Below are 27,722 nucleotides of genomic sequence, written 5' to 3'. Positions count from 1 at the left end.
CTCACAAAAACCTTCCTACGAAGCAAAGCCTATTTTTAGTTTGTAAAATGTTATTTTTAAGTACTATAATTTTGGGGATGGAGTCAAACCTTCGATCTCAAAAGAAGTGTGCATGCCAACTATTACTTAACTAAGCCCACTTTGACTGACTAACTAATGCATGTTGACAACTTAAAGTCAAAACAATAGTTTGAAACACGAAGAATCAAATATTTTTTTTTAGTACGACAATTGCAAGGATGTATATTTCCTCACTAAATGATATATGTACGAGATTATGATGCAAATAAAACTTGAAAATAAGATAAAAGACCTACGTTTCAAATTGCAAGCAAAGTGGAAGCCGCATCTTGGAGTAACTTCCAAGCAGAATTAATATGCTTTTCCTCTGTCAATGGCGCCCCTACTGCAAATCGAAGGATGTATTTTCCTGATAAAACCTGCAATTTTGTTGAAATTAAGTTAATTTAAACATATCTTATTCTTATTTCTCTTGTATTTACATTGCCAAAAGAATATCATACGTTAAATCACCAACCAAACTAAAAACTTAAGTTATGATAGGTTATGAAAAATTTAATTATTGGTTAAAAATAACTTTTAGTCCCTAAACTTTCATAAAAATAATAATTTAGTCTCTCAACTTTGATTTGTAACGATTTAGTCCCTCAACTTTTAATTTTGTAATAATTTAGTTCTTGAATTTTACTACGTAACAATTCAGTCATTGTACTTTAATATTTGTAACAATTTAGTCCATATTGTATAAATTAGAGTTAAGATTTAATAAGATTTCTTATGTAAATAAACCGATAAACTAAAGAGACTCAATACTTTTATAAAATACAAAGTCTACATTATAAAATAATAAAAATTGACATCTAATTTTGATAAATTTGTTTACAATAGAGACTAAATTATTATGAATTTAAAAGTACAATGACTAAATTGTTATACATTAAAATTCAAGGACTAATTAAATTATTACAAAATTGAAAATACATAGACTAAATCATTACCGATAAAAGTTGAGGGACTAAATTGTAGCTTTCATAAAAGTTGAGGAACCAAAAGTGTTTTTTAACCTTAATTATATCAATACTTCAACATTCAACCCCACACGTGTGCTTAAAAATATGTAGAAGGCTACATGCAAAAATCAATAATAATCAGAAAGAAAATGACAGTACAAGAGTTCAAGTACAAGACTTCCTATTGAGTTACGGTAAATTTAAGGTCTAAATACTACTTTGATCCCTGTATTTTTTTTGCTTTGGTTCATCATTTTAGTCCTTGTACTTTTAAAATTTTCATTTCGAACTCTATACTTTCAACTTTGGTTCATTTTGGTCTCTGTACTTTTAAAATGTTTATTTTGGTCCTTATACCTTTAAAACTGACCGTTTTGGTCCCTCAATTTTCACTTTTATTTAATTTTTAAGGAATCAAAATGGTCACTTTTTTAAAAGTTCGATAACCAAAATAAACATTTTGAAATGTAAGGACCAAAATGAACCAAAATTGAAAGTATAGTGAATATTTTAAAAGTACAAAAACCAAAATGAACCAAAGTCAAGTATAAGAACCAACATAATATTTGAACCTAAATTTAATTATTATACCAATACTTCAACACTATACACAGTGACTAAGACACAATTACTAGCTGGGGATTTTTACGATACTACAAACTAAAACAACTTACCGTGTGAGAAATGAAAATATTTCCACTGGCATTTACAGCATCTAATAGACTTTGGTTTAGTTTGTTGCCACCATCTTCATTTTTGCGAGACGGCAGAAGGCGAAAACATACTAGAGAGAATATCCTTGGTGTAACAATCTGCACATATAAACTTTTAAGAATGACAATTTGACCGTATCATACACGAGGTACCTGCATTCGCAGGCACCGACCATTTAGATCTTATTATTCATACACCTTTTCCCTGCACGTCAATTTTCGTATCTTTTTTCCCTAGAATGCTATTAGATTATGTCGCGACTATTTTAAGATGCTAAGGCCATAAAGGAAGAAAGACTACAGAACAAAAGGGAAAGATAAGAATTTACAACCTCAAACCTGGGATCTTCACGTACAAGTGCTTCAAAACGTTCGGCCAACTTGATGTGGTTTCTTATGTATTTTTGAAGGTTTTCTGTACCATACAGTCGTAACACCATCCAGACCTTCAATGATCTAAGACACGAAAAGCATAGGATTACTCTGACTGTATAACAGTTCTCAGAAACAAGGATTAAAATAGAAAATGCCCATACAAAAAGTCTATGCAGGTTTCTAGTTTAATCACAGTGTATGGCGGTGTATTTTTCTAATTTAGAACTCGAGAACACAACTGTGCAACCAATAGAACAGAGATCCTGTTCAAGTAAGATCGTGTGGTGCATTTTTCTTCTCCATCACAAAGGTTTCAAGAAGTTTACTTGATATAATGATTTTTTAGAAGACTTGAGGACAAATAAAACCTGTTCAAAGTTGAAGTGTAGTGTCATCTAGACAGGATATTAAGTGTCTTCTGGTCACATTGTACATATAAACAACCCTTAGATTGAAAATGTAAAAACCTTTTTAGACATATATCGTTTGAACTTTAGAGGCACACCTAAAACGGCGCCCAAGTGGAATTTGCCAATCTTTGTAATCCACAACCATTTCTGCTTGAGAGGCCTGCAACATCAATAGCATTTGAGAAACAGCTAGCAAAATAGTTATACAAACAATACAAGTCAATAACTGCGATTTCTACCTGCATAACACTAATAAAATATTTTGTTGCAAGAATTTTCAACAAAATAGGCAGATCGTAGGTCAGACTTACTTTGTTCTTCAAGAACTCAGGATTAGTAGAAAGTGACCGGATCAAGGCATGCCTGTCCTGTGGTCATAACACATGTGAATTAACATAGACGCCCAAAAAAGAAATGCAAAGAGAACAAAAAGATAGCAGATCCACTAATCAATTTTCTAATGCACACCAGAAATACTGTGGATGAAGGAATACAAAATAACTCAACAACATTTGGTTTCTATGTTTTTTGCAATCCCTTTTTCGCTCTTTCTGAAGGGAGGTAGAGGTAGTGCGAGGAATCTATCAGACTTAGAGAATTCATTTATACTCCCATGAACGACATGCATAAGCATGCTAACACACATTTTACCAAATGAAGCAGACATTTCATTTTGAAATCCTGTCAGCAGATAGCAGATATTGTTATACATATACCTTGACCCACAGGGCTGAACAATCAAAGTTCGTCAAGAACCATTTGTGAAGATTCATATTGAATGAGTCGGCTTCTTCAACACCGTCAATGTACTGTCGAAATTCAGGACATACACATGCACTTCCAGCATAAGCAGCATCAACGTGAAACCACATTTCAAACCTCTGTCAACAGCAAGGATTCTGCTCATGATAAATTTTTTGGGCTAAAATTCAATCAGAGAGATCTATAAATCATAAACACAACGGATAGTTTTTTTAACAAAATTTGTACATTGCACAAGAATAAAGACTACATGAACCCATTTAGCAAGTACTTTGTATATCATACTATTGCTAGCAGAGCAATGGCAATTCATTTCTGATACTGCATTATGTTGAACAAAATCTTATGATTAGAACTTTCCCTTACACACCATGGTTAATATAGGGAGGCTTGTCAAAGTATTTTAATATTCCATTTTGTTTTTCCACAAAACATTCTTAAACATGATTAGTAGGTTTAAATGTCTATTTTACTTCCTCAACTTTTAAAAGATAACCATTTTGGCTCTTATCTACATTTTGTTTTTAATAAACTAATGACATAGCTTTGAGTATGTATTAGTATGATAAAATGAGTATGATTTCAAGCATTGGGCACATGAAACAAAATAGTTATTTTTAAGGACTAAAATAGATATTTTGAAAGTTTTAAGACCAAAATGAAATAAACTTGAATATTTAGGATCAAAATGTACATTTTGAAAGTTCAATCACCAAAGTGGAACAAACTTAAAAATTCAGAAACTATGCCATTTCAATTCAGAGGAAGGAAAAAAGTAATAAAAATAAAAATAAATGAAGTGCTAACTTTGGCAATATTTCCTAGTTCTGGGAGAGGGTCTACGGCTGTTGATGATGTAGTGCCAACCTGCATGCAAAAGCACCAAATCTGCATTACTGAAACATGGGACTAGGAGTGAGCGAAGAAGGAAGGAGGAGGCAATTGCCCCTGTAAATGTCTTAGATGCAGAAGAATCTTGTAACACCCTTCCCACCCCAATTTTCAAAACTGAAAGACTAGAAAAATATAAGACGTTCAAATGTAAAATTTTTCCTGTGTGTGAAAATTTCTACCTCCACTCTTGTGAAACACATTTCTGCAGTCAATATTATAATATTAATACATGAGGCTCATTGTAGTCTGGTAAAAGATGATCAAAATCATAGTTAAAAGATAAAACATAGTTTTGCATAGAGAGAATCTGGTACATGGGTTCTTCTTCAGTATTTATTGTTGAAATTAGGGTTTTGCACTCTAGGGGCAATTTTGTCTTTTTCATTGTACCCTAGAGCTTCCCTGTTCTCTATTTAAGTTGTTGGTCTGTTGTATTTCTTTGTATCAATTTTCTAATAAGAATCCCCTTATCCCATGTTTTTTCTCCTTAATTAGGGTTTTCCATGTAAAATCTTGGTGTGCTATTTTTCCTTTCCCTACTCTATTTTTCATCATGGTATCAGAGCATGGAGACGAAACCCTGGCCACTATTGAGGAAAATCCAACAGGACAATCCCAAATCAATAACCCAGATATAACCAGTATTATCCAAAAAGACAGGTACTTCCAAACCCTTCTTCCTCACTTTCGTGAAGACCAGCTGCCGCCGCCTTACCCACCGCCGGCCGACTCCTACGCAGACGGAATGACCAGCCGCCAGACCTAGCAACCGGCGACCAGCGAACTAGCAGCTACCCATCTGGTTCAGACACGCGCAGACAAGGGCAACCAGCGACCGCCTACACGAAAACTATCCGGCCGATCTCAGACGCTGCCAACCGACGTCGACCAGCCCCGATCTGCTATACCCAACGCCGACCGGTCCAGATCCGTGATGCACAGTGCTGACCAATCCAGTTCCCGTCCATTGGGGTTGCTGCCGGACTTCTCCTCTCAGATCGGTGTCTCATCTCAACCTCTACCGCACCAAAGGACAGATGGAAGAAGTATGGGTATTTTCCAGTCGGGTATGAGCAATCGAATGGGGCAGTTTTCGCCGATCATGGATGAGTTTAGAGGGGGTGAGTCTTCATCATACCACCAGGACCAAGGAAATATAATCCAAGATCAAGTTACCTAGTTGCAGTTGCAGATTAAACGACAGAACGAGATGTTTCAGCAGCAGCTTGCTGCTATTGGGGAAGCCTTGGGATCGATATCCAAGATCCAACCAGATCTAAACCCATACCCTGAAAACTCGATAACTTCGTTCCCTACTTACCCCTCAAATTTATGTTCTGGAACTATAGGCAATTCTTCTGAAATTATTATAGGAGAAAAGTTGAATAGTGCTAATTACTTCTCTTGGTCCCAATATATTAAAATGGCCCTTGAGGGCCGTCACAAATTTGAGAGGCAGCCCAGAAACTCTACTCCAAGAGACACGATTATATACTCTACGTAAGCAGGTCCATGAATGCAAACAGGGAACGATGGACATTACTGCTTACTTTAACAAACTGTCTCTGTTGTGGCAAAAGATGGATTTGTGCCGTGAAATGATTTGGAACTATTCTTGTGGAGGAGTGTTACATTATCAGTCTGAAGAAACGGATCGCGTATATGACTTTCTTCTAGGACTCAACTCTAAATTTGATACAGTGCGAAGTCGTATATTGGGGACCAGACCTATACCATCCCTAATGGAAGTCTGTTCTGAAGTTCGCCTGGAGGAAGATAGGTCGAGGTCCATGAACAGTATACCTATAACACCAACAGATTCCGCTACTTTCAAAACATCAGGCCCTGTCCAAGATAAACAAAACAGTAAGCCACCCCCAATGTGTGAACATTGCAAAAAACCCTGGCACACTAAAGATCAGTGCTAGAAACTTCACAGCCGACCGCCAAATGGTAAGAAACAACAGCCAGGCCGGGCTCTTGTAGGTGAATCTGTTACTGGAGATACTTAGACTCAGAATCAGGAGACTACTCAGAGCATTACTACTACTGTGGGTGTAAGTGCAATCGCCCATACAGGTACTTTTCACTCATTTGGCCTTGTGAGTATAACTAGTAATAAACCGTGGATATTAGACTCAGGAGCCACAGATCACTTAACTGGCTCTTCTGATCAATTTTTATCTTATCAATCTGGTGCTGGAAATGAAAGAATCAGAATTGCAGATGGGTCCTTTACCCCCGTTGCTGGAAAAGGACGGGTGTCACCCTTTGCCGGCTTAATACTCCAAGATGTGTTGCATGTGCCAAAAGTGTCTTACAATCTGTTATCTATTAGTAAACTTACAAGAGATTTGAAGTGTCGTGTTATCTTCTCACCTAATGATGTTGTTTTTCAGGATCTGAACTCGGGGATGACGATTGGCACTGCCCGGCATGACAGAGGACTCTATTTCCTCACTGAAGAAGCTTCCTTTAGGATATGTGATAGGACTAGTTTGTTTTCTTCCCATTTTTCTGTTTCTGAAACTGATTATATGTTATGGCATTATCGCCTTGGCCATCCTAATTTCCAGTATATGAATTATTTGTTTTCTCATCTTTTTCGCAACATTAATATTTCTAAATTGAAATGCGATGTGTCCAGGCCAAACAGCCTCGTGTTTCTCTCTTCTCAGTCCTATAAGCCCTCTAAACCGTTTACTCTGTTCCATAGCGATGTCTGGGGTCCTTCACCAGTCACTACCATAACTGGAAAGCGTTGGTTTGTAACCTTTATTGACGATCATACTCGACTAACCTGGGTTTTTCTTCTGACAGATAAATCAGAAGTCACTTCAGTTTTCCAACAATTTTACAATTCTATAGAGACCCAGTTCAACGCCAAAATCGCTATTCTCTAGAGTGATAATGATCGAGAATACCTTAGTAACGCCTTACGCGAATTCCTTGTCTCCAAAGGTGTTGTCCATCAGAGTTCTTGTGCGTACACTCCTCAACAAAATGGAGTGGCCAAACAGAAAAACCGTCACCTTGTTGAAGTTGCCTGCTCACTTATGTTGTCAACTTCTCTTCCCTCTTATTTGTGGGGTGATGCTATCTTGACAGCAACCCATCTAATAAACCACATGCCATCCCGGGTCCTAAAATTCCAAACCCCCTTAGATTTCTTCAAAGAGTCTTACCCAAATTCCAGACTTCTTTCTGATGTACCCCTTCGTGTCTTTGGTTGTGTGGTGTTCGTCCATACACACGGACCTAACTGTATCAAGTTTACCCATCGGGCACAAAAATGTGTTTTTGTAGGGTACCCTCTACATCAGCGTGGGTACAAGTGTTATCACCCCCCTTCCAAAAAATATTTTGTCTCTATGGATGTGACATTCTTTGAAGATCATCCATTCTTTCCCAATGGTTCTCTTTAGAGGGAGCATTCCAGTGAAGAAACCAATTGGGGTCCCGGCCTTTTTGCCTTACCTGAACCTGAACCCATCCTTGATATCAGTATCAGTACCAATGCACCTATCCTCCCAACCAAACAAGTCACTTGGATCACATAATATAGGAAGAATCTCATGAAGGAAATAGCATCGCCTGTTATCTCTCCGGCTCCAGTTCATGAGTCTGAACAGAGATCAGTTCCAGGTACTAGTAGTCCTATCCCTGATCATGATAATAAATGTGATAAAACTGATGTTTGTGTTGAAAATGTTGAGAGCAAAAGCAGGGAAGATAATGACAGCAAGGATGTGATTGAGGTCGATGATGGTGCAAAGATAGATGATTGTGTGACTCTTGAGAACATGGTAGAACCTGAAAAAGAAGCATCTCTTATTCCCGCTGAAAAAAATTTTGAGAGTGGAAAAATAACAGAACCGGAGGGAGAATGCAGTATGTCAGAAGAAAGTAAAGATAGAGATGAATCCCTTGATCTTCCGATTGCCCTAAGGAAAGGTACTAGATCATGTACTAAATATCCGTTGCAGAGTTACTTGTCCTACAGTAATTTGTCTCCTGAGTTCAAGGCCCTCACTACAAACCTAGACACAGTGGTGATACCAAACAGTATACACACGGCGTTGGAAAGTCCTGAATGGAAAGCCGCAGTTATGGAAGAAATGAAAGCTCTCGAGAAAAATCATACGTGGGATCAAGTCAATCTTCCAAGTGGTCATAAAGCAGTCAGATGTAAATGGGTATTCACAATAAAGTATAGGCCCAATGGAACAGTTGACAGATACAAAGCCAGATTAGTTGCCAGGGGTTTTACTCCGACTTTTGGGGTTGATTATTCCGAGACTTTTTCGCCAGTTGCAAAGCTAAACACAATTCGGGTCCTCCTTTCTGTTGCAGTTAATAAGGATTGGCCCCTTCACCAGCTTGATGTGAAGAATGCCTTTCTTAACGGAGAGCTGGAGGAAGAAGTCTATATGAATCCTCCCTCGGGATTCGAGAAACAGTTTAATCACCGAGTTTGCAGATTAAGAAAGTCCTTATATGGGCTAAAACAGTCACCAAGGGCTTGGTTTGGAAGATTTACTATGTTTGTAAAGTCGCAAGGATATAAACAGGGTCATTCTGATAATACTTTGTTTACTAAAAGGTCTGTATCCAGGAAAATTGCAGTTTTGATTGTTTATGTTGATGACATTGTTATTTCAGGCGATGATACCTCAGAGATTGACCAATTGAAGGCAAAGATGGCTGAGGAATTCGAGATCAAGGACCTTGGAAAACTAATATACTTCCTTGGAATGGAAGTAGCTCGATTGAGATATGGACTTACTTAAGGAAACGGGTATGACGGGTTGCAAACTTGTTGATACCCTTATAGAAGCAAATGCAAAGTTAAGTAATATGAGTAAAGGTGTTCCAGTGAGCAAAGAAAGATATCAGCGACTTGTTGGGAAATTAATATATCTATCTCATACTGGACCCGACATCTCTTATACAGTGAGTATGGTAAGTCATTTCATGCAGTCTCCATACGAAGAACACATGAGGGCAGTAGAGCGCATTTTGAGATATCTGAAAACCTCTCCAGGGAAAGGCTTGATGTTCAGGAAAACTGAAAAGCGATGCATCGAAGCTTACACCGATGCTAATTGGGCAGGATCTGTAGTAGACAGAAAATCAACATCAGGGTATTGTACCTTTGTGCGGGGCAACCTTGTTACATGGAGAAGCAAAAAGCAAGGTGTTGTTGCCAGAAGTAGTGTCGAGGCAGAATACAGGGCCATGAGTCTAGGAATCTGTGAAGAGATATGGCTTGAAAAATTTTTGAAAGACCTTGATCAAGAGCATACCGGTCCAATGAAACTCTACTGTGATAATAAAACTGCCATAAGCATAGCAAATAACCTTGTTCAACATGACAGAACAAAGCATGTGGAGATTGATCGGCATTTTATCAAGGAAAGACTTGATAGTGGCAACATTTGTGTTCCTTATATTCCTTCCAATCAACAGATTGTAGATGTCCTAACAAAAGGACTACCTAGACAGTTGTTTGACGCATGTGTGAGCAGGTTGGGTCTTATTGACATCTACGCCCCAACTTGAGGGGAGTGTTGAAATTAGGGTTTTGCACTCTAGGGGCAATTTTGTCTTTTTCATTGTACCCTAGGGCTTCCCTGTTCTCTATTTAAGCTGTTGGTCTGTTGTATTTCTTTGTATCAATTTTCTAATAAGAATCCCCTTATCTCGTGGTTTTCCTCCCTAATTAGGGTTTTCCACGTAAAATCTTGGTGTGCTATTTTTCCTTTCCCTACTCTATTTTTCATCATTTATCTTCAATGTTTATTTGCTTTACTTTCTTCCTGAAGAAAAATAAGACTGAAGTTGGCAAATCAGATTGGCCAGCATAAACTAACAAAATTGAGCAGTTCAATAAACAGATTTATCTCACTGTTGAACTTTTAAAGGCCATTGTTAATTTATACTAGGTCAAGTAGTAGACTGAACGAGTCCATGAAGACTCGATAAAGATGGAGATGGTGAGGGGAACCTAGATACTGCAGCGAAACAACTTGTATTCAATGAAATTATAGAGCTTATGAGTAAGCTTATTCTTCATACTTACTGTAGCACATAAGAAAAATGGAATTAATCCACTGGCTGTATCATGTGAAAGTTCTTCAGAAAGAACATCGGGAGAGAGGGCATAATTGGTAGAAATATCTGCTTTCAACAATCTGCAATTCTCAGGATGAATGCCTCCAATCTACCCAAAAAAAAAATGCAGAACAAAAATATACATTTAAATAGGTCAGGAGTTTTTTCTTTGGAGTCCATACTTATTCAAGTAACTCACAATCAAAATAATATCGATGACCTTAGGGCATTTAGCTCTTAAAAAATATATATTTAGCTTACCAAATTACTTTGATTTCAGTCATTTTCATTTTACAAATATGGCTTAAGGGAGTAATGATAGATGAGATTAAGACTTGTGACAAAAGAAATCAATGGTGTATTTACATTGTCTTTTACAAAAGAAGACATTGTCATTTTACAAATATGGTTCAAGGGAGGAAGCCATCAAAGCAGAAGACCCAATCTTCACAGTGGAAGAAGAGAAGCAACAGTAAAAACTAAAATTCTAAATGAAGCATCTCTGAGGTCTAAGCTTTGAACTCGATAGCATCTGAAAATTTATATGGTAGAATTTAGTGCAAACGAACAAAAAACCATACCATATGAACTAAAGAGGATATCTATTAATAGAATTGTTTAAAGGAATGTGTTTGGGATAGAATTTTGCATCATTTATAATATAAACATGCCAATGATATGATAAATTACCTCATTGAAGGACAATTTTTAAGAACAAATTTAGAACCTTGATTGAAGCTTGAATATTACCACCTTCAATTACCTGGCATGCTTTTTGTAAAGCAGAATGTGTTTGATCAGATGCATAAACCACTAGTTTTCTAAGGGAATCTTTTCCAAATCTTCTCATAGCTCGATCACGGGCAGCCAGTAGCACAACTAAAACAGCTTCACTGGCAGTTCCCTGTATTACTCCCCCGCCTTTTCCTGCAGCAAGATTCCCTCTTTTATTACATAAACTTCACAGAATGTTTTAAAGCAAACCAAACTCAATAGTTCCTCTATGTCCTCATCTTTCAACAAGTTTCATTATAACAATAAATAACAATTAACATCTTATAACAATAAATAACAATTAACATCTTATAACAATAAATAACAATTAACACTTGACTTCAAGTTCCTTCAGCATGGAAGTATGTGCAGTAATAACAAACGTAATTACTTTATATTCTTTTCCATTCTAAGAGAAACTCCTAAGAGGAGACTTTTTTTTTTTTTGGTGACAATTGGAGAGATCAAGTAATAACCCCACCAATTTAACTTTCTAGTATCACAGTGTATATTAATATAGCAAGTGTAAACGAAGCCTTGTTAGTGTAAGGTACACGAAATTAATTTATTCATTTAGAAGAAAAATAGTATATATCTTAATGATATGTTTGAAAGTGATTTTTAAAATGGTTTAGATCACTTTTGTTAAATTTAAAATCACTCTAAAACATGTTTTGAACCATTCTAAACCAATTTTGGAGGTATGAAAATGGCATTAAGTGTAAAATTAAACATTAAATTGATTTTTGAATGATTAAAGGCCTGCTGGAAGTGATTTTGAACATTACAAAAGTGATTTTAATCCTTTCAAAAATCAATCTCAAACATGCCCTAAATATAAGTCAATCATACAATACTTAATTAGCTGCTCGAGCTTCATAGTTTCCCTTGTTTGAATGAACTAATGTTAGCTGAGATCCTCACTTAATAAGAATGTTATAAATATGAAATGAACACTTAAATTTATTTTTCTTTTTTAAGGAAATGAAATGAACACTTAAATTGATTCGAAAGGTAAAAAGAATCTGGGAGAAAGCTTCATTGTTCATCAAAAAACATTCAAAAGCAACATCGTAATCGATGGGACTACCTGACGAGAGAAAGTCATCAGGCAGCTTAAGTAATTTGGCAAGCCAATCAAGAACTATCATCTCAAGTTCTGTAGCAGCTGGAGAAGTAATCCAACTAAAACCGATAACGTTAAAAGCTGCACTGAGCATTTCCCCAAGAAATCCGGCAATGCTGCTGTTAGAAGGATAATAAGCAAAGTAGCTGGGGCTCTGCCAATGTGTTACACCTGGAAAAATCTTTTTCTGTACATCTGAATCATGAAAATTTAGTGGCAATATGATTTCAAGTCCCATTGAACTATTTAAGACCCAAACATTAACAGAAAAACCTATGAAGTTTCCTATTTGCATTTTACTGACCTCACTTTCTTTTTTACAATTTAAAAAAAATAATAATATTAATAATCATCATGGTTTAAAATATTAACCAATAATTCCAAATTATGTTACACTTAAATACCATTAAATGCCTTGAACCAAATAAAATCACTTTTGAGCCCGTCCCAATAAAGTGTCCAAACTTTTTGGGGTATTACTTATAAATGATAATTTTATCCTTCACGACAAGATTCAGAAACTTTACCATCAAGAACACTTTGCAGAGATTCTGAATTATGAGGTGCGGATTCTGGTAGAAGATTTCGAAGATAACCGGGCTGCATGAAAATACCAAAAGGAAGAAAAAGAAAAGTGAAACGAGATAAAGAGATTTGAATCTCTGACTCAAGAAAAAAGTAAATGTCAATTACCGTGCCCTTTGTCGTCAACTTTTTGTTTCTCCTTTTTTGTTATTTTAAAATGAAAATAAAAAAGAACTTTATCAACATTTCGTAAAATTAAAAATAAGACCATTGAATTATCATCCATTTTAATAGCGCTTTTATTTTCAATATGCTTCATTACTTCTTAATATCACTTGAGAAATTTAAACAATAAAATATACCTCTAAATTTTGAATTAGTTTTGAGAACACTTTCAAAATATACATAAATAAAATAAATTTCAAAATGAAAAATAGAAAAAAATAATAGTTGGGCCGTATATTCTTCATTTTGTTCGCAATTTTAAGAAAGAAAATTCAAAGAGTGAAGGGAAAAAATTGATAAACACCTTTCCATTAAAAATCATAAGCAAAAGACTGCTGAATGAAAAACAAAAATGCAATCAACTTCAACTTCAACTTCAACTTGCAAATTTAATAAATAAAAGATCAGCGTTAAATTTAGATTGGTTGCAGAATCATAATACAAATCCAAAAAAAATATTTTTTTAAAAAAAAAAAAGTGAAAGAAATTTGTAAATAACATTGAACAAGATTGAAACTAGGTCATGAATAAATATCGAATAAGTATGAACAATAATGGAAGCGTAACTATGTAATAGATAAAACTGTGCTCTACCACTTCGAGAAACGTCTAATTCACACTCACATTCTAGCATGCGACATAGAAAATTTTCATTCAAAAATTAACAAGTACAACTAAAAGCAATCGACACTCAGAATAGAAAAAGGAGGAAGGAAAAGGCAATGCAACCTCTACTTGGCTGAGCACGGGGAAATCCTCGATGCTTTTGTAATAATCAGCAATGAAATCCACCATTCTATGAGCATGTTCTCTGAGTTGCTCAGCATCCATCGGCTTCAATTCATTATCCCTATCGACTCAAAAATCAACCACAGATTAACAGAAACAAGAATTAATAGCCGAAATCCCTATACTGCCGTCAAAGAGAAAAAAAAGGAAGAATCGAAAAGGCCATCCTAGAGTTCATGACCTACATTTCTCTGCTTGGGCTTCTCAAAACTGAGTCCGGAAAGATGATTGGATAATGCGACGGAGCAATCAAGGCCTTCTTATGAAGAGCTTTAACGCTTTGCTTTTATCTGCGCTCAGAAATGGTGAAGTGGATAAATAACGAAGACGACGATTGTATCGGCATTCAGGTTGAGCCCACATATATTAATTAAATTATCATTTCTTTTAAATAAAAGAAAATGAACTGATTTATTTATAAATATAGTAAAATGTTATAGTGAGATGATAGATTTTTATCAGAGTGAATAGCAATCTATAATTCAATGATAGATAATATATTTTACTATACATAAAAATATTTTTGATAGTTTTATCATTAAAAATAATATCCCTTTAATAAAAATTAAATTGGGTATTGATTTAGGATTAAGTGAACCTAATTCATTCATCTTTTTTCTTAATTTAAGAAAAATAATTCAAATGTTTAAAAATATAATTTTTGTCATATGACAAAGTTTTGTTAGGTGTAGTTTGGGCGATACAAAAGATGGTGCACCACTGAAGTTTTTTAAGTTAAAATACTATTTTGGTTTTTCTTTAGAATTTGATAAATTTTAGTCATTTATTTGTACAAAATTTTAAATTTAGTCATTCAAAATTAATTTTTATCGAAATTAGTTAAATAATAACAATAATTTTTGTGTAAAAGATTATATTACAAATATGATATCAAAGTTTATAGTGAAAAGACTAATAGAACATTTTTCATGTCTTAAGGTATTTGAGAGCATTTAGAACGTTGCGGGTAAGATGCTCATTATTGACTTTCATGGTCAAATTCATTCTTCTAGACATTAATTAGAGTTCTTCATGTTGCAAAAAATCGATCGTCCTAAGATTATCGATACTTCATGGTCTGTTTCACAGTCCAATACGATAAAGTCAATGAAAAGTCCAACTTGTCAACTTTAACCAATATGTCTTCAATCTCTCCATTGGGGCAAGTGATGGAACAGTAAGCTAATTGTAAGATGACAATTGTAGGTTTTATCTCACCATTGCTTATTTAGGTTAAAATAGAACATGACATCAAGTTGATGGTTGCCCCAAGGTCACATAATTCCCTCCCTCTACATTGTCCTCTAATTGAATACATAATGGTGAAGCTTCCTTTATCCTCCTTAAGCTTAAGTGGAATTCGGCTTGTCACCAACACGCTGCAACATTTAGTTAATGCAACTATTTCGTACTTTGGGAGTTTTCTCTTTTGGCCCATATATCTTTTAGGAACTTCACATATTTAGACATTAACTCAATGGCTCGAGGGATATTATTGTGAAGGTATTTCAAGATGTCTATGAACTTTTCTTGAATTGGGAAACTTAGCTTGCTTCCTTAAATCTCAAAGGGAAATGGGGTGGTAATCTCTCATTTTTTATACATGTTATTAACTTTTGGGGAAAATGTGGGCGCATTCTCTACCAACTTTTTCTTTTTCTTTCCTTTTTCATTTACTTTCTCTAGAATTGTTCCTGTGCTAGACTATTTCTCGGTTTCCCTTCAACTTCAGGGGTCTTTTTTTCAAGCTTTGTTGGGAGTGATGATCCTTCGTTCTCCAATCTACTTTTCCTTGTCACAACTTTACACTGTTATTTTTCAAACCTTTGCAAGATTTTTATATTGCTTGGCAATGCTCCCTCTAGACCATTTTTTAGCTTATTCACTAATTGCTCTACTTGGACTTCAAAGTTTCTTAATATTGCATCTGAAGGAACGGTGAAGTTCCGCAGCGAAAGGGAATCGTTCCCAAATTTTGTTTTTCACAAAATCTCAAATTACAAAACAGGAAAAAAAAAACATTACAATAAATTACAACATGCTTTAAAGAGGGAATTAAGGAATAAATTAACTTAACCTTAAAGCCAAAAAGTTTTCACGTAATCCCTCGATCCAATCAAACTCTTCGAAGAGGACACCACCAAGCGGAGCCTTCTGTAATCTCTTTTGAGAAGAGAATTGGCAGGATGTGTGGTCTCTGTTTCTTTTGGAAGATGAGGGAGAGGATTTTGAGAGGAAGAAAAAAATTATTTTCTTCTCTTATGTTCTCTAAGAGTAAAAAAACCAAAGAAAAATCTGACTTTCCAGGATTAGGGGAAGAAGATGGAAAAACCAACCATCCATCTCCACATTTTTTTATAGTAAATTAAGGGGGGAAATTGTTAACTCCCTCCCTTTAATTTTAAAAAAATTAATTTAAATAAATTTAATTCAATAAAATATATATAATAACTAACTTATTATATATATATATATATATATATATATAACTAAATGTTATATTAAATATAACATATAACGTATAGTTATTATATTGTATTGAATACAATGTAACTTATAGTTTTATATCCCTCAATAAAACATGGTATTTAATATAAATCACATTTATACTAAATTATATTAATCCCATTCGTATAATTGGTTGATTCAAATGCTAATTCATATAATTAGTATTTGAATCACATTCAAATATTTAATTCCTATCAAAATAAACTTTATGTTATGATGTATCGAATACATTATATTAATTCTATCATATATAATTCTCCATCAATTAATTTGAACAATTCAAATTAATTAAAAATTAATTCTCAATTATCCCTATTGAGTTACAGATGAGACCTTATGAATCTATAGATTGAAACTCCAATGGTACTTTGATAATTAATTAAACTTTTTAATTAAATTACCCAATATCCATTAATTGTCGATCACCCCACTAATGACCGACAGTTGCACTCTTACACTATAGATATATTTTTGTGTCCATTGGATATAACCAGTCACTGTGTAATAACCCTTCACAAATTGCTCATAAGTACAGTTTGACCAAAACTACTATTTCGCCCCTATAGTTACATCTAACTGCTTAAGTATCACTGATCCCTCTAATGAACACTAAGTCATAGTTCAACTATGACCAAATCCCTCTTGGGTGAAGAAAGGGTGTGGTCACATTGTTCAAGCCCCAAAATCAGCCTTTAAGGGAGCAATTTATCTACTTACTCTAACATCAATGAGTGAGTAGATTCCATTTTGTGTAGTTGTGTTCCTAGCTCTCTAATCAGACAAATCTCCAAAATAGTAGGCATATCGAGTCTACGACCTGGCCACTCTCACTCATGCAAATCAAAGAACCGCATTCATAGATAGAAGTTCACAACTCACCCGGGATTCAAGTCATGTCACCTATGGTCATCCTGGTGAAATATAAGTCTCTACTATTAACGGCGTTATATAATGAAACTAATTATTTCGTGGTCCGATCTTATATAAACTCTTTGTATAGGATACCCTTGCTCACATGTCTCCACATGAATTATCAGGATTATATCATTTGTAGTACTTTACAGCACTCGTAACATCTATAAAGCGAATCGTATCCATAGTGTCATTAGGATAAGATACACAGCCTTATCCATCTACTACAAACCGTTTAAGTTATCATTTAAACATGATCCACTCGTATGTCTCTACATACATGTTACATAAAATAACCCATAATCTTTGTTTATTGAATTGGGTGTATGCTCACAAAATAACAATTATTTTATTAAGAACAATTTGTTTATACAAAGTTTACAAATTATGAGAATATAAGAGAGATTTAGGACATCAATCCTAACAATCTCTCACTTGTCCTAAAGCTTAAGAAGCCAAATGTACAATACAAATAAAGTACAAAATGCAATAAACTAGGGAATACACTATACCCAGTAACATATCCCAATTACCCTGGACAATATGTCGCATATCCCATAGACTTAAACTTTCTAGATGACCTTCAAACACTTTAACTATGAGAGCGTTTGTAAATGGATCAACAACATTGTGCTCCGAAGCAATCTTCATGACAATCACATGACCTCGATGCACAATCTCTCGAATCAAGTGATATCTCTGCTCAATGTGTTTGCCTCTTCGATGACTCCTAGGTTCTTTAAAATTTACAATAGCACTACTGTTGTCACAATAAAGTGTGATGGGAAAAGACATATTTCGAACAACTTTCAAATCAATAAGGAATTTTTTTAATCCAAACAGTCTCTTTAGCAACTTCACAAGCATCTACGTGTACGACTTCCATAGTGGAGTCTGCAATGCATCCTTGCTTGATGCTTTGCCAGATATAGCTCCTCCATTCAGAGTAAATACTGACTATGATGTGGATTTTCGAGAATCCCGATCAATTTGAAAGTTAGAGTATGTGTATCCTGTAAGGATCAAATCCTCATCTCCATACATAAGCATATAGTCCCTCGTTCTTCGAAGGTACTTGAGGGTTGTTTTGACCGTTGTTCAGTGATCTAATCCTAGATTGGATTGATATCGACTGACAATCCCTACTGTATAGTAAATGTCAGGTTTAGTACATGACATTGCATACATAAGGCTACCAACAACATATGCATAGGGAATTCGCCTCATTGTCTCAACATCTTGAGAAGTCTTAGGACACTGGTCCTTAGGCAATACAATTTCATGCCTAAAAGGTAAGAAACCCTCATTGGAATTGTGCATTGAATATATGACAAGTATCTTATCAATATATGATGCTTGAGACAAAGCCAACCTTTTGTTCTTACGATCCCTGATGATTTGGATCCCTGGAACAAACTGCACCTTTCTCAAGTATTTCATTTGGAATTGGGCGGCCAACCATTTCTTTATCAGTCAGAAAACTTACATCATTCCTAATGAGTATGACATTATCCACATACAACATGAGGAAAGCTACTGGATTATGATCATTTTCTTGTAATCAGAGTCATAAGATTTGATCAGTATCAAATCTTATATTCTAGATCGAGATGCTTGTCTCGGTCCATAAATGGATCGATTAATCTTGCAAACCTTTTACTCTTGATCTTGTTCAGTGAATCCTTCTAGTTAATTCATGTAGGTGGCCTCTTCAAGATTGTCATTCAAAAAGGCAATATTGACGTCCATTTTCCATATTTTATAGTCATAATATGTGGATATGGCCAAGAGAATTCTAATGGACTTTAACATGACAATAAGTGAGAAAGTTTCTTCATAGCCTACTCTCTCTCAACCTAGTTTCTCCAACATGTCCAACGCTGGTGCTTGTTTGAAGTGTCTTCCTCACATTTTGCATGCTTTAAGCTTGATTCTAAGTCATCAACCGCTTGTTGAGACTCCCAAGATTGCATTTTGTGAAGATACATTAACCCTACTTAGCCCTACTCTAATACATGGCTCTTTGAATGTGTCCCAAAACTTCCAACTCTTCTATCATATGCCCAAGGTGAAGTTCAACGCCTATCTACTTGGTATTTGTCCAAGACTAATCCTTTGTGATTTAGACTTCCTTAAGTGCTCCCCAGAACACTCAACTTTCTCACCTAGGCGTCCGAGTATGCTATGTTCTCAAGGCATGCGTTTTCTCTATTTCTCTTAAGGTTCTTGTTTTGGCTTCCCCTTCCATGGTTACCTCAAGCTCAAATATTTACTTCCTTAGGTTTACATTGGCTTTTATTTATCCCCTCCATGCATCCAACATGCGCTCTGAGCGTCCAACCTTCAAATTCTAGGGTTTTACCTCCTAATTAGGTCATATGCTTTCCGAGACTTAGCCAAATTTCCAGCTTTGACCTTTATGCATTTCCTACCTCATTACAATGCACCCAACCCTTATATTTCACTTGGTTGTGCCTAGATCTAAGTATGGTTATCCAACACTTAACCAATTATTCCCCCTAGGCATTTGACCTATCCAATGTTACTAGAGTTGCTCTAACAGGTGTCCAAATGAGCATTTCTATCTTAGGGTTGAGTCCAAGGTTCCTACCTTTTCCAGTTATGCTTCTAACTCGGAGATGACTCATTTCATACTTGATACTTAGTTCAATTTCCTCCTTCTTCCTTGGCCCATGTGTTTATCTCGTCCCCTCAACACTTGGCCAATTTGCTTTCTTCCATTTTCAGGCCAATTTTAGGTTCAAAGCATAGTCTTGAACATTCATACTTGGCCTTGTGGTGCCCTGGGAGCATCCCTTTTCGGATGGTGTTTGCATGAGTCAATATCAAGGTGGATGAAAAAGTGTTTATAGTAAGTGGGTGAAGGGTATGTGTCAACACGTCCTATGGTCTCTGTCATTGGTTCACACCATGAGATCATTCTGTACTCTCTCATGGTGCCCGAGAGTGTCTCCCTTCGGATGGGTTTTGTGTATTTGGTCAATATCAAGGTGAACTCTAGAAATGGAAAGGGTCACTTTAGTTTTTGCCCCAATCGGATTTTTTCTCTTCGGATTGGCTGCTTGGAGTGGAACTCTAGGGCCTAAAATGGTAGGTCACACTTACATGAAATTGTTAAGTAAGTTGATGATTTCCTGACCAATTCAATGATGCCTAGTTGTTATAGGAGCAAGAGTTATTCTGGTATTAATGATTGGTTTAGAATGTCTCAATTCAGAGGATGGATGAATTGACCACCCTTCGACGACTTTTATCCTAAACCTTTGAAACGTCATTTCGAAAGTAGATGTCACACGAGGTTCATGTTAGTTTTGTTAAACCGTATTAGACGTTGTATGTTTTTTCAATGGGTATTTGCTTAAAACCTAACGTAGGTCAATTTGTTTTTGTTTTCAACAACTTGTTTGTTTTTCTGTTAGCTGCCTCTAATTTGACCGATTACATACAGTGAAAAGAGCCTTGTAAAACGTATTTCATGGTAAACGACCTCAAATTTGTCATGGTTGAGGAGTGTCCTCAGGTCCCGACCCTTGATGCATCGCGAAGTGTTTGTAATGCATATGAGGTGTGGATGAAGGCATAATTGGCCCGACTTCACATATTGGCTAGCATACCTGATGCCTTAGCCAAAAGGGTTGAGAACATGGTCATTGCACGTGAGATCATGGACTTATTGCAAAATTTGTTTGAACGTCAGTTCTTACTTTTCTAGCACAAATGGATGGATGACAAAACCAGTAGTGTCAGTTCCCAAGTTAAACTTCAGGAAGAGAAAACAATTGTTGCTAACTCTGTTGATGTTCATAGAAGAGAAGTGTTCTCAAACATGGAACTTGGAGTTTATTTAGGTTCTGATACTGATCCCACTACTCTCCAAAAGAGAATGATGTCTAAAGACAATAATCTGATTTATTGGTCTTGGAGACGTATTTGATAGAGAATGATGATTCTACCTAGATCCTTGATTTAGGTGCTACTAATCACGCCAGTTTCTCTTACCAAGGATTTAGTTCCTGACAAATATTGCCACAGGGAGAGATGACTCTTTGGTGAGGTTGTTTCAGCTATTGCTGTAGGTAGGTTGAAGTTATTTTTGGACAAGAAACTTTATCTGTTACTGGATAATGTTTTCGTAGTTCCTCATAACAAAAGGAACTTAATAGGTTTCTTGTCTCATTGAACAAGGTTATATCGTCTCCTTTTCTGAGAGTAGAATATTTATTTTCAATAATGAAATGGTGATTGGTTATGGTTCAATAGAGAATAACTTATATGTACTAAGGTCGTTAGTCTTAAAAGTCTTGTTTAATACTGAAATATTTAGTATAACGACAACAGCTAAAGGACCAAAAGTTTCTCCTAAGGAAAACACCCATCTTTGGCATCTAAGGTAGGTCACATCAACCTTAATAGGATTGAGCAGTTGGTGAAAAATGGACTTCTAAAGAGTTTAGAAGAAAACACATTGCCGGTGTGTGAATCATGCCTCGAAGGCAAGATGACCAAACGACCTTTTACTAGAAAAGATTACAAAGCCAGGGAAGCCTTAAAGCTTGTACATTATGACCTCTGTGGTTTGATGAGTGTTAGAGCTCGAGGTGGGTATGAATATTTCATCTCTTTCATAGATGATTGTTCAAGGTATGGGTATCTCTACCTAATGCAACGTAAGTCTGAAGCTCTTGACAAGTTCAAGGAGTATAAGGCTGAAGTTGAAAACTTGTTAGGTAAGAAGATAAAAACTCCGATCTGATTGTGGTGGAGAGTATATGTGTTGAGTTTTATGTCCTAAAACTCGTGGTATGGAACTTATTCTGGAAATTCAATCAGGGTTATTGAATAGATGTTTTGTTTATTAGAAATCAAATAAACTTAAAAGTCCCTTGACAATTAGATGAGTACTTGAATTTCATATGGAAGCATAAAGTGGATCAGGTTCGAGTAAATAGTCAAAATGATTTATAGTATATGAACAAGGTTGGGTGCCTTATTTTGGTAACACTATTGGATGCGGCCTGCTCTGTAATTATTACAAAGAGTTGTAAAGTGCTACAAACGAAGTGATCCTAATTCGTTCATGTTGAGACATGAGGAGTGAGGGTGTCCTTGTGCAAAAGAGTTTGTACAATACCGGACCACGAAATTAGTCACTCTTACTTTATATTGTTATCTACTGTTTAAGACTGACTATTTCAAAGCGATGACCTAGGTAACTTGATCTTAATTCTGAGCTAACTATGAACTCCTGTTTATTTAGGATTATCCTTAGATTTGCATAGGTGAGGGTTGGCCAGATAGATGGCTGGGGACATAGGGTGCAATACGGAATTCACTCCTACCCGCTGTTAGGGATAGTAGAGAGGTTGTTCCCTTAAGTGCTGGTTCTGGGTCTTGAACAAGAGGCCCCATCCTCTCATTAGCCCGAGAGGGATTTGATTTATTGATTGGATCACAAAAAAATTGTTCACTAGAGAATCAGTGGGATTTAAGGAACAAGAGGTAATTTAGAGGGTAAAACAGAGATTCGACCCAGCCGTTATTACGAACAGCCTGTGAAGGGTTAACTTACTAATCATGGTTATATCGAGTGGACATAATATATCTACAGTGAGGGGAGTTCAACTATGTGTTTTAGTGGAGTGACCCATTAGTTAACGAATGGGGGTTAGTTCGGTCTAATGAGTTTAGTTGATTAATCTCGGATTATTGGAGTCCATGATCTATAGGTCCACGAGATCCCCTACTAGCTTGAAAATGGATTAGCTTTAGAGTAGCATGATAAGTTAATTTGAAATGTTCAAATTATAATTAAACAGAATTGGAGAATTTATATTTAAATATCATTTAAATATATGAAGATAGAATTATGTAAAATTATTTTAATATTTGATATTAAGCTAATTAGAATTATTTAAATTGTTCAAATAATTATTTATTAATTTTATTAGAAAATTAATAAATTTTGATTTTAGAATCAAATGTGATTTTAAAATCAAATTTAGATTTTGGAAATAGAAAAACACAAAATAAAAAATTGAGTTTTTCCATCTTCATCTTCAAGTAGCTCACACTAAACCCACCATCTTAAGCTTCAATTACTCTAAGCATGAGCTGCATCTCATGCAACCATTCTCTTTGCATAATGGTCTGTAATATATTGAAGAGATTGGAGTGAATTTGAGGCAATGAAATCACAATATTTTTTTTTTGAAAAAGGAGTTCTTCATTGTGTTGCTGCTGTGAGTATTCTCCAAGTTCCTTTGATTCCATCTTATTTTGAGTCCCACAACTCAATCTATAACACTAAGAGTATAGTGGGAAAGATCATGTGGTGGTCTGCACAAAGATTTAGAGAGGTTTTGCAACTGGAAATCGAGATTTCAAGAGTTCTTCAAAGGTATGACTTGAAACCCATTAATTTCTGCTATAGCATGTTTTCGTTTCTGCCAAAATTAATGAATTAGAGTGCTTATCGATCCTTATCGCTTCCATTGTGTGCTGGTACAATCCAACAATATAGACCTCCAATTCTAGAACTATACGATAGAACATGGACTTACGTCCCAAATCTCGGCCCCAGGTACACCTCAGCAGAATGGTGTATTAGAAAGAAGAAACATAACATTTTGGTCATGGTTCAGTCTATGATGAGTTATGCTCATCTTCCAGATTCGTTTTTTAAGGATCTCTTATCGAAGAGTTCCATGAGCACGTTCGGATCGCTTCGACCTCATTGTGACCGAAATACACAGTATACATTCAAACGTACAGTTATGCAAACTAATAGTAATTATCGGCATGCTAAGAACAAAAATAAACGAGGGAGAAAGTTGCCATACCAGTTGAAGACAATCTTCACTATTCGGAACTCAATGCAACAGAACCTTCCACCCGATCAACTAATGCCCAACAATAACATCGACTATAGTAGCACGAACAACTGCACAAACACGACGCCGTAGAGACGACACCACCAGAAAAGAGCCCCAGGTATTCTCAGAGTGAGAACCCAAAGCGTGGTCTTTGGTGAATTTGGTAGAGGAAGGAGGAAGCACGGATCATGTAGGTGATAAGCAAGTGGGAGGGAAAAATACGCTATCATATAGCACGATGCTTCTCGTTTAGGAGAAACTACACGATCGTGTAGGTTTTACTGAACGATCGTTTAGAAAATGGTATACGATCATTTAGCAAGCTTGGTACACACTACGATCTTTTAGGAAAGCTATGCGATCGTGTAGGAACTTGTGTGCAATCGTTTAGGCGCGAGGTGGACAATCGTTTAGGCAGAGAGTGACTATCGTATAGGCTCTCGAAATGCTTAAGCAATCGTTTTCGATTTCACCAACGCGATCTCTCTTTTTCTTTTGGATGGGCAATTCAAAATGAAAACTATTTTCATTTTAATTCATCGGTTACAATAACCGACACTGTCCCACTAACCCACGTCCGAACGTGACAAATTGGCTTAATTATCATATAATTAATCAATTAATTAATAATAAATATAATCATATTATATTTTTAACCTATAGTTTGATATCACATATCTACTATAGTATTTTCTCCTCTACTTGATAAAAATTATATTTATATCTAATTTCCTCCAAAATAATGTATCTCATACATTTTTCCATTTATATCATATATAATTAACTATTCCAATTATATCATATATAATCGAACTTCCTCTTGTCAATTTGAACATTTCAAATTAACCCAAACACTGGTTCTCGACTTTATTCAAGCTACCCATGAGACCTAATGGACTTGTGGCTCGAAGCTCTAATGGTCCGTGAATAGCTGACTAAACTCTTTAGTAACGAGATCCATCATCCATTAACTGTCAGGCATTCCACTAAAGACCAACAGCTGAACTCTTCTTACCACAAATATATTTTTGTGTCCATCGGATATAACCAATCATGAGTACGATGATCCTTCACAGATGCTCGTAAGTATAGCTAGGCCAAATTATCGTTTTGTCCATGTAGTTACATCTCACTCCTTAAGTACCACTGACTCCTCTAATGAATAATACAACATAATCCAATTATGTGTGAACACCTCTCGGGGCCAAGAGAAGGTGTGTGGCGCCACATCATTCAAGCCTCGGAATCAGCCCTTAAAGGAGCTATCTATCTACTTACCCCTGCCTTGGGGAAGGAGTGAATTTCATCTTGTGTAGCTGAGTTCCCAGCTCCCAAATCAGACGAAGCCTCCAAATGGTAGGTTTGAATCGGCGACCTGGCCACTCGCACCCATACAAATCAAAGAACCGCCCTCGATGGCAGAAGTTTTCAACTCACTCAGGATTGAGGTCATGTTACCTATGGTCATCCTAGTGAAGTGAAGTCTCTATCATGAACGATGTTATATAACGAGACGTTAACACTTCGTAGTCAGATCTTATACTAACTCTTTGTATATGACACCCCCGCTCGCATGTCCTCAACACGAATGATCAGGATCAGATCATCTGTGACAAGTCACAACACTTGTGACCATTCCACAAAGTGGACTGTATCCGTAACGTTACCAGGATAAGGTTTCCCTCATATATTCATATACTACAGACTATTTTGATTATCACTCAAGACATGATCCACTTGTATGTCACCACATACATGCTTGAGTCACATACAGATAACCAGGGATTTTATATTTATTGGTTTGTGGTAAAGCAAATAAAACAAGCAACTGAGCAAAATACAAGACGTGAAGTAAATATCATATATTATACAATACAAGCGTTCGTACAAACTGTTTACAAACTACAGAACACGAGACTTTAGGGCATCAACCCCAATAGTTTTGGGGTTTTGCAGTTGAGATTGCATACTACATTCTGAATAACGTTCCATCGGAAAGTGTTTATGAAACACCTTTTGAGTTGTGGAGAGCCGTAAAGGTAGTTTACGCCACTTCAGGATTTTGAGGTGTCTGACCCACGTGCTTATGACTAACCCGAAAAAGTTAGAACCATGTTCGAAAGTTTGCCTCTTTGTAGGCTACCCCAGGGAAACGAGAGGTGGATACTTCTATGATCCAAGTGAGAACAAAGTGTTTGTTTCTACAAATGTTATCTTCTTGGAAGAAGACCACATAAGGGATCATAAACCACGAAGTAAGCTTGTTTTACGTGAGATTTCTAGTGAGACTAGAACTACTAAGGGTTTAGCAAGAGTTGTTGAAAACACTGACAGATCAACAAGAGTTGTTGAGGTCGGTACATCTAGTCAACCAGCTTAAGAGTTGAGTTTGCCTCGACATAGTGGTAGGGTTATGCATCCACCGGATCACTACATGGGTTTGACCGAAGCCCAGAACGTCATTTATAATGATGGGGTCGAGGATCCATTGTCTCTTAAGCAAGCAATAGAGGATGTTTACAAGGATGAGTGGATTAAAGCCATGAACCAAAAGATGAAGTCTATGTACTTCAATCAAGTTTGGGAGCTTGTGGATCAGCCTGATGGGGTAAGACCTATAAGGTGTAAGTGGATCTATAAGCGAAGGTGAGATGTAGATGGAAAGGTGCAAACCTTTAAGGCAAGACTCGTGGCAAAGGGTTATACCCAGGCCGAGGGAGTTGACTACGAGGAAACTTTCTCATCTGTTATCATGCTCTAGTCTATCAGGATACTCCTGTCCATATCCACATTTTATGATTATGAGATATGGAAAATAAACGTTAAGACTGCCATTCTTAATGGTAATCTTGAGGAGACCATCTACATGGCTCTACCAGAGGGGTTCGTAATTCCATATCAAGAGCAAAGAGTTTGCAAGCTTAATAGGTCCATTTATGGGCTGAAACAATCATCTAGATCGTGGAACATTAGATTCGACAGTACGGTCAAATCGTTTGACTTATCAGAACGTTGATGAGCCTTGTGTTTACAAGAAGATTAACAGCTTAGTAGTTTTCGTTATACTGTATGTGGATGATATCCTACTCATTGGGAATGATGTAGAATTTCTGACTGACATTAAAAAAGTGGCTAGCTACCCAGTTCCAAATGAAAGATTTGGGTGAGGCGCAATATGTTATAGAGATCCAGATCATTCAGGATTGTAAGAACAAAAGGTTAGCCTTGTCTCAGGCATCGTACATAGATCAAATATTGATCAGGTACAGGATGCAAGATTCCAAGAGGGGTTTGTTACCTCTCAGGCATGGAATCGTTTTGTCTAAGGATCAATGTCCTAAGACACCTCAAAAAGTTGAGGAGATGAGATAGATTTCCTATGCTTCAGTTGTTGGAAGCTTAATGTATGCAATGTTGTGTATCATACCTAACATTTTCTACGCAGTAGGGATTGTCAATCGTTATTAGTCCAATCCAGGATTTGATCACTAGATGGCGGTCAAGACGATCCTCAAGTATCTTTGAAGAACGAGAGACTAACACAGACTCTGACTTTCAGACTGATAGAGATTCTCGTAAATTGACATCGTGGTCAGTGTTCACTCTGAATGGAGGGTTGTAGTGTGGCGAAGCATCAAGCAAGGATGCATCGGGGACTCCACTATGGAAGT

At 36.2% G+C, this 27,722-nt stretch overlaps 1 protein-coding gene across 1 annotated transcript; it reads right to left on the bottom strand.

Annotated features, from left to right (window-relative positions):
• Nucleotides 1–189: 189 nt before the first annotated feature.
• On the bottom strand, nucleotides 190–14,101 carry AAS (Pyridoxal phosphate (PLP)-dependent transferases superfamily protein). The gene is made up of 13 exons (XM_039033004.2): nucleotides 13,924–14,101; nucleotides 13,679–13,799; nucleotides 12,727–12,799; nucleotides 12,164–12,394; nucleotides 11,063–11,226; nucleotides 10,268–10,408; nucleotides 4,099–4,158; nucleotides 3,246–3,410; nucleotides 2,841–2,897; nucleotides 2,625–2,689; nucleotides 2,077–2,200; nucleotides 1,706–1,843; nucleotides 190–440 (listed from the first exon to the last, which is right to left on the bottom strand). Coding segments are annotated over exons 1-13 (1,461 nt in total). The 5' UTR covers nucleotides 13,926–14,101; the 3' UTR covers nucleotides 190–320.
• Between the last annotated feature and the right edge of the window lie 13,621 nt (nucleotides 14,102–27,722).

The sequence above is a fragment of the Benincasa hispida genome, chromosome 5, assembly GCF_027475165.1.
Source record: "Benincasa hispida cultivar pf3 chromosome 5, pf3_genome.v1.1, whole genome shotgun sequence".
In the NCBI taxonomy this organism is placed as follows: Eukaryota; Viridiplantae; Streptophyta; class Magnoliopsida; order Cucurbitales; family Cucurbitaceae; genus Benincasa; species Benincasa hispida.
The sequence above is the reverse complement of the archived record's forward strand: the minus strand, read 5'-3'. Positions and strand labels throughout refer to the sequence as shown.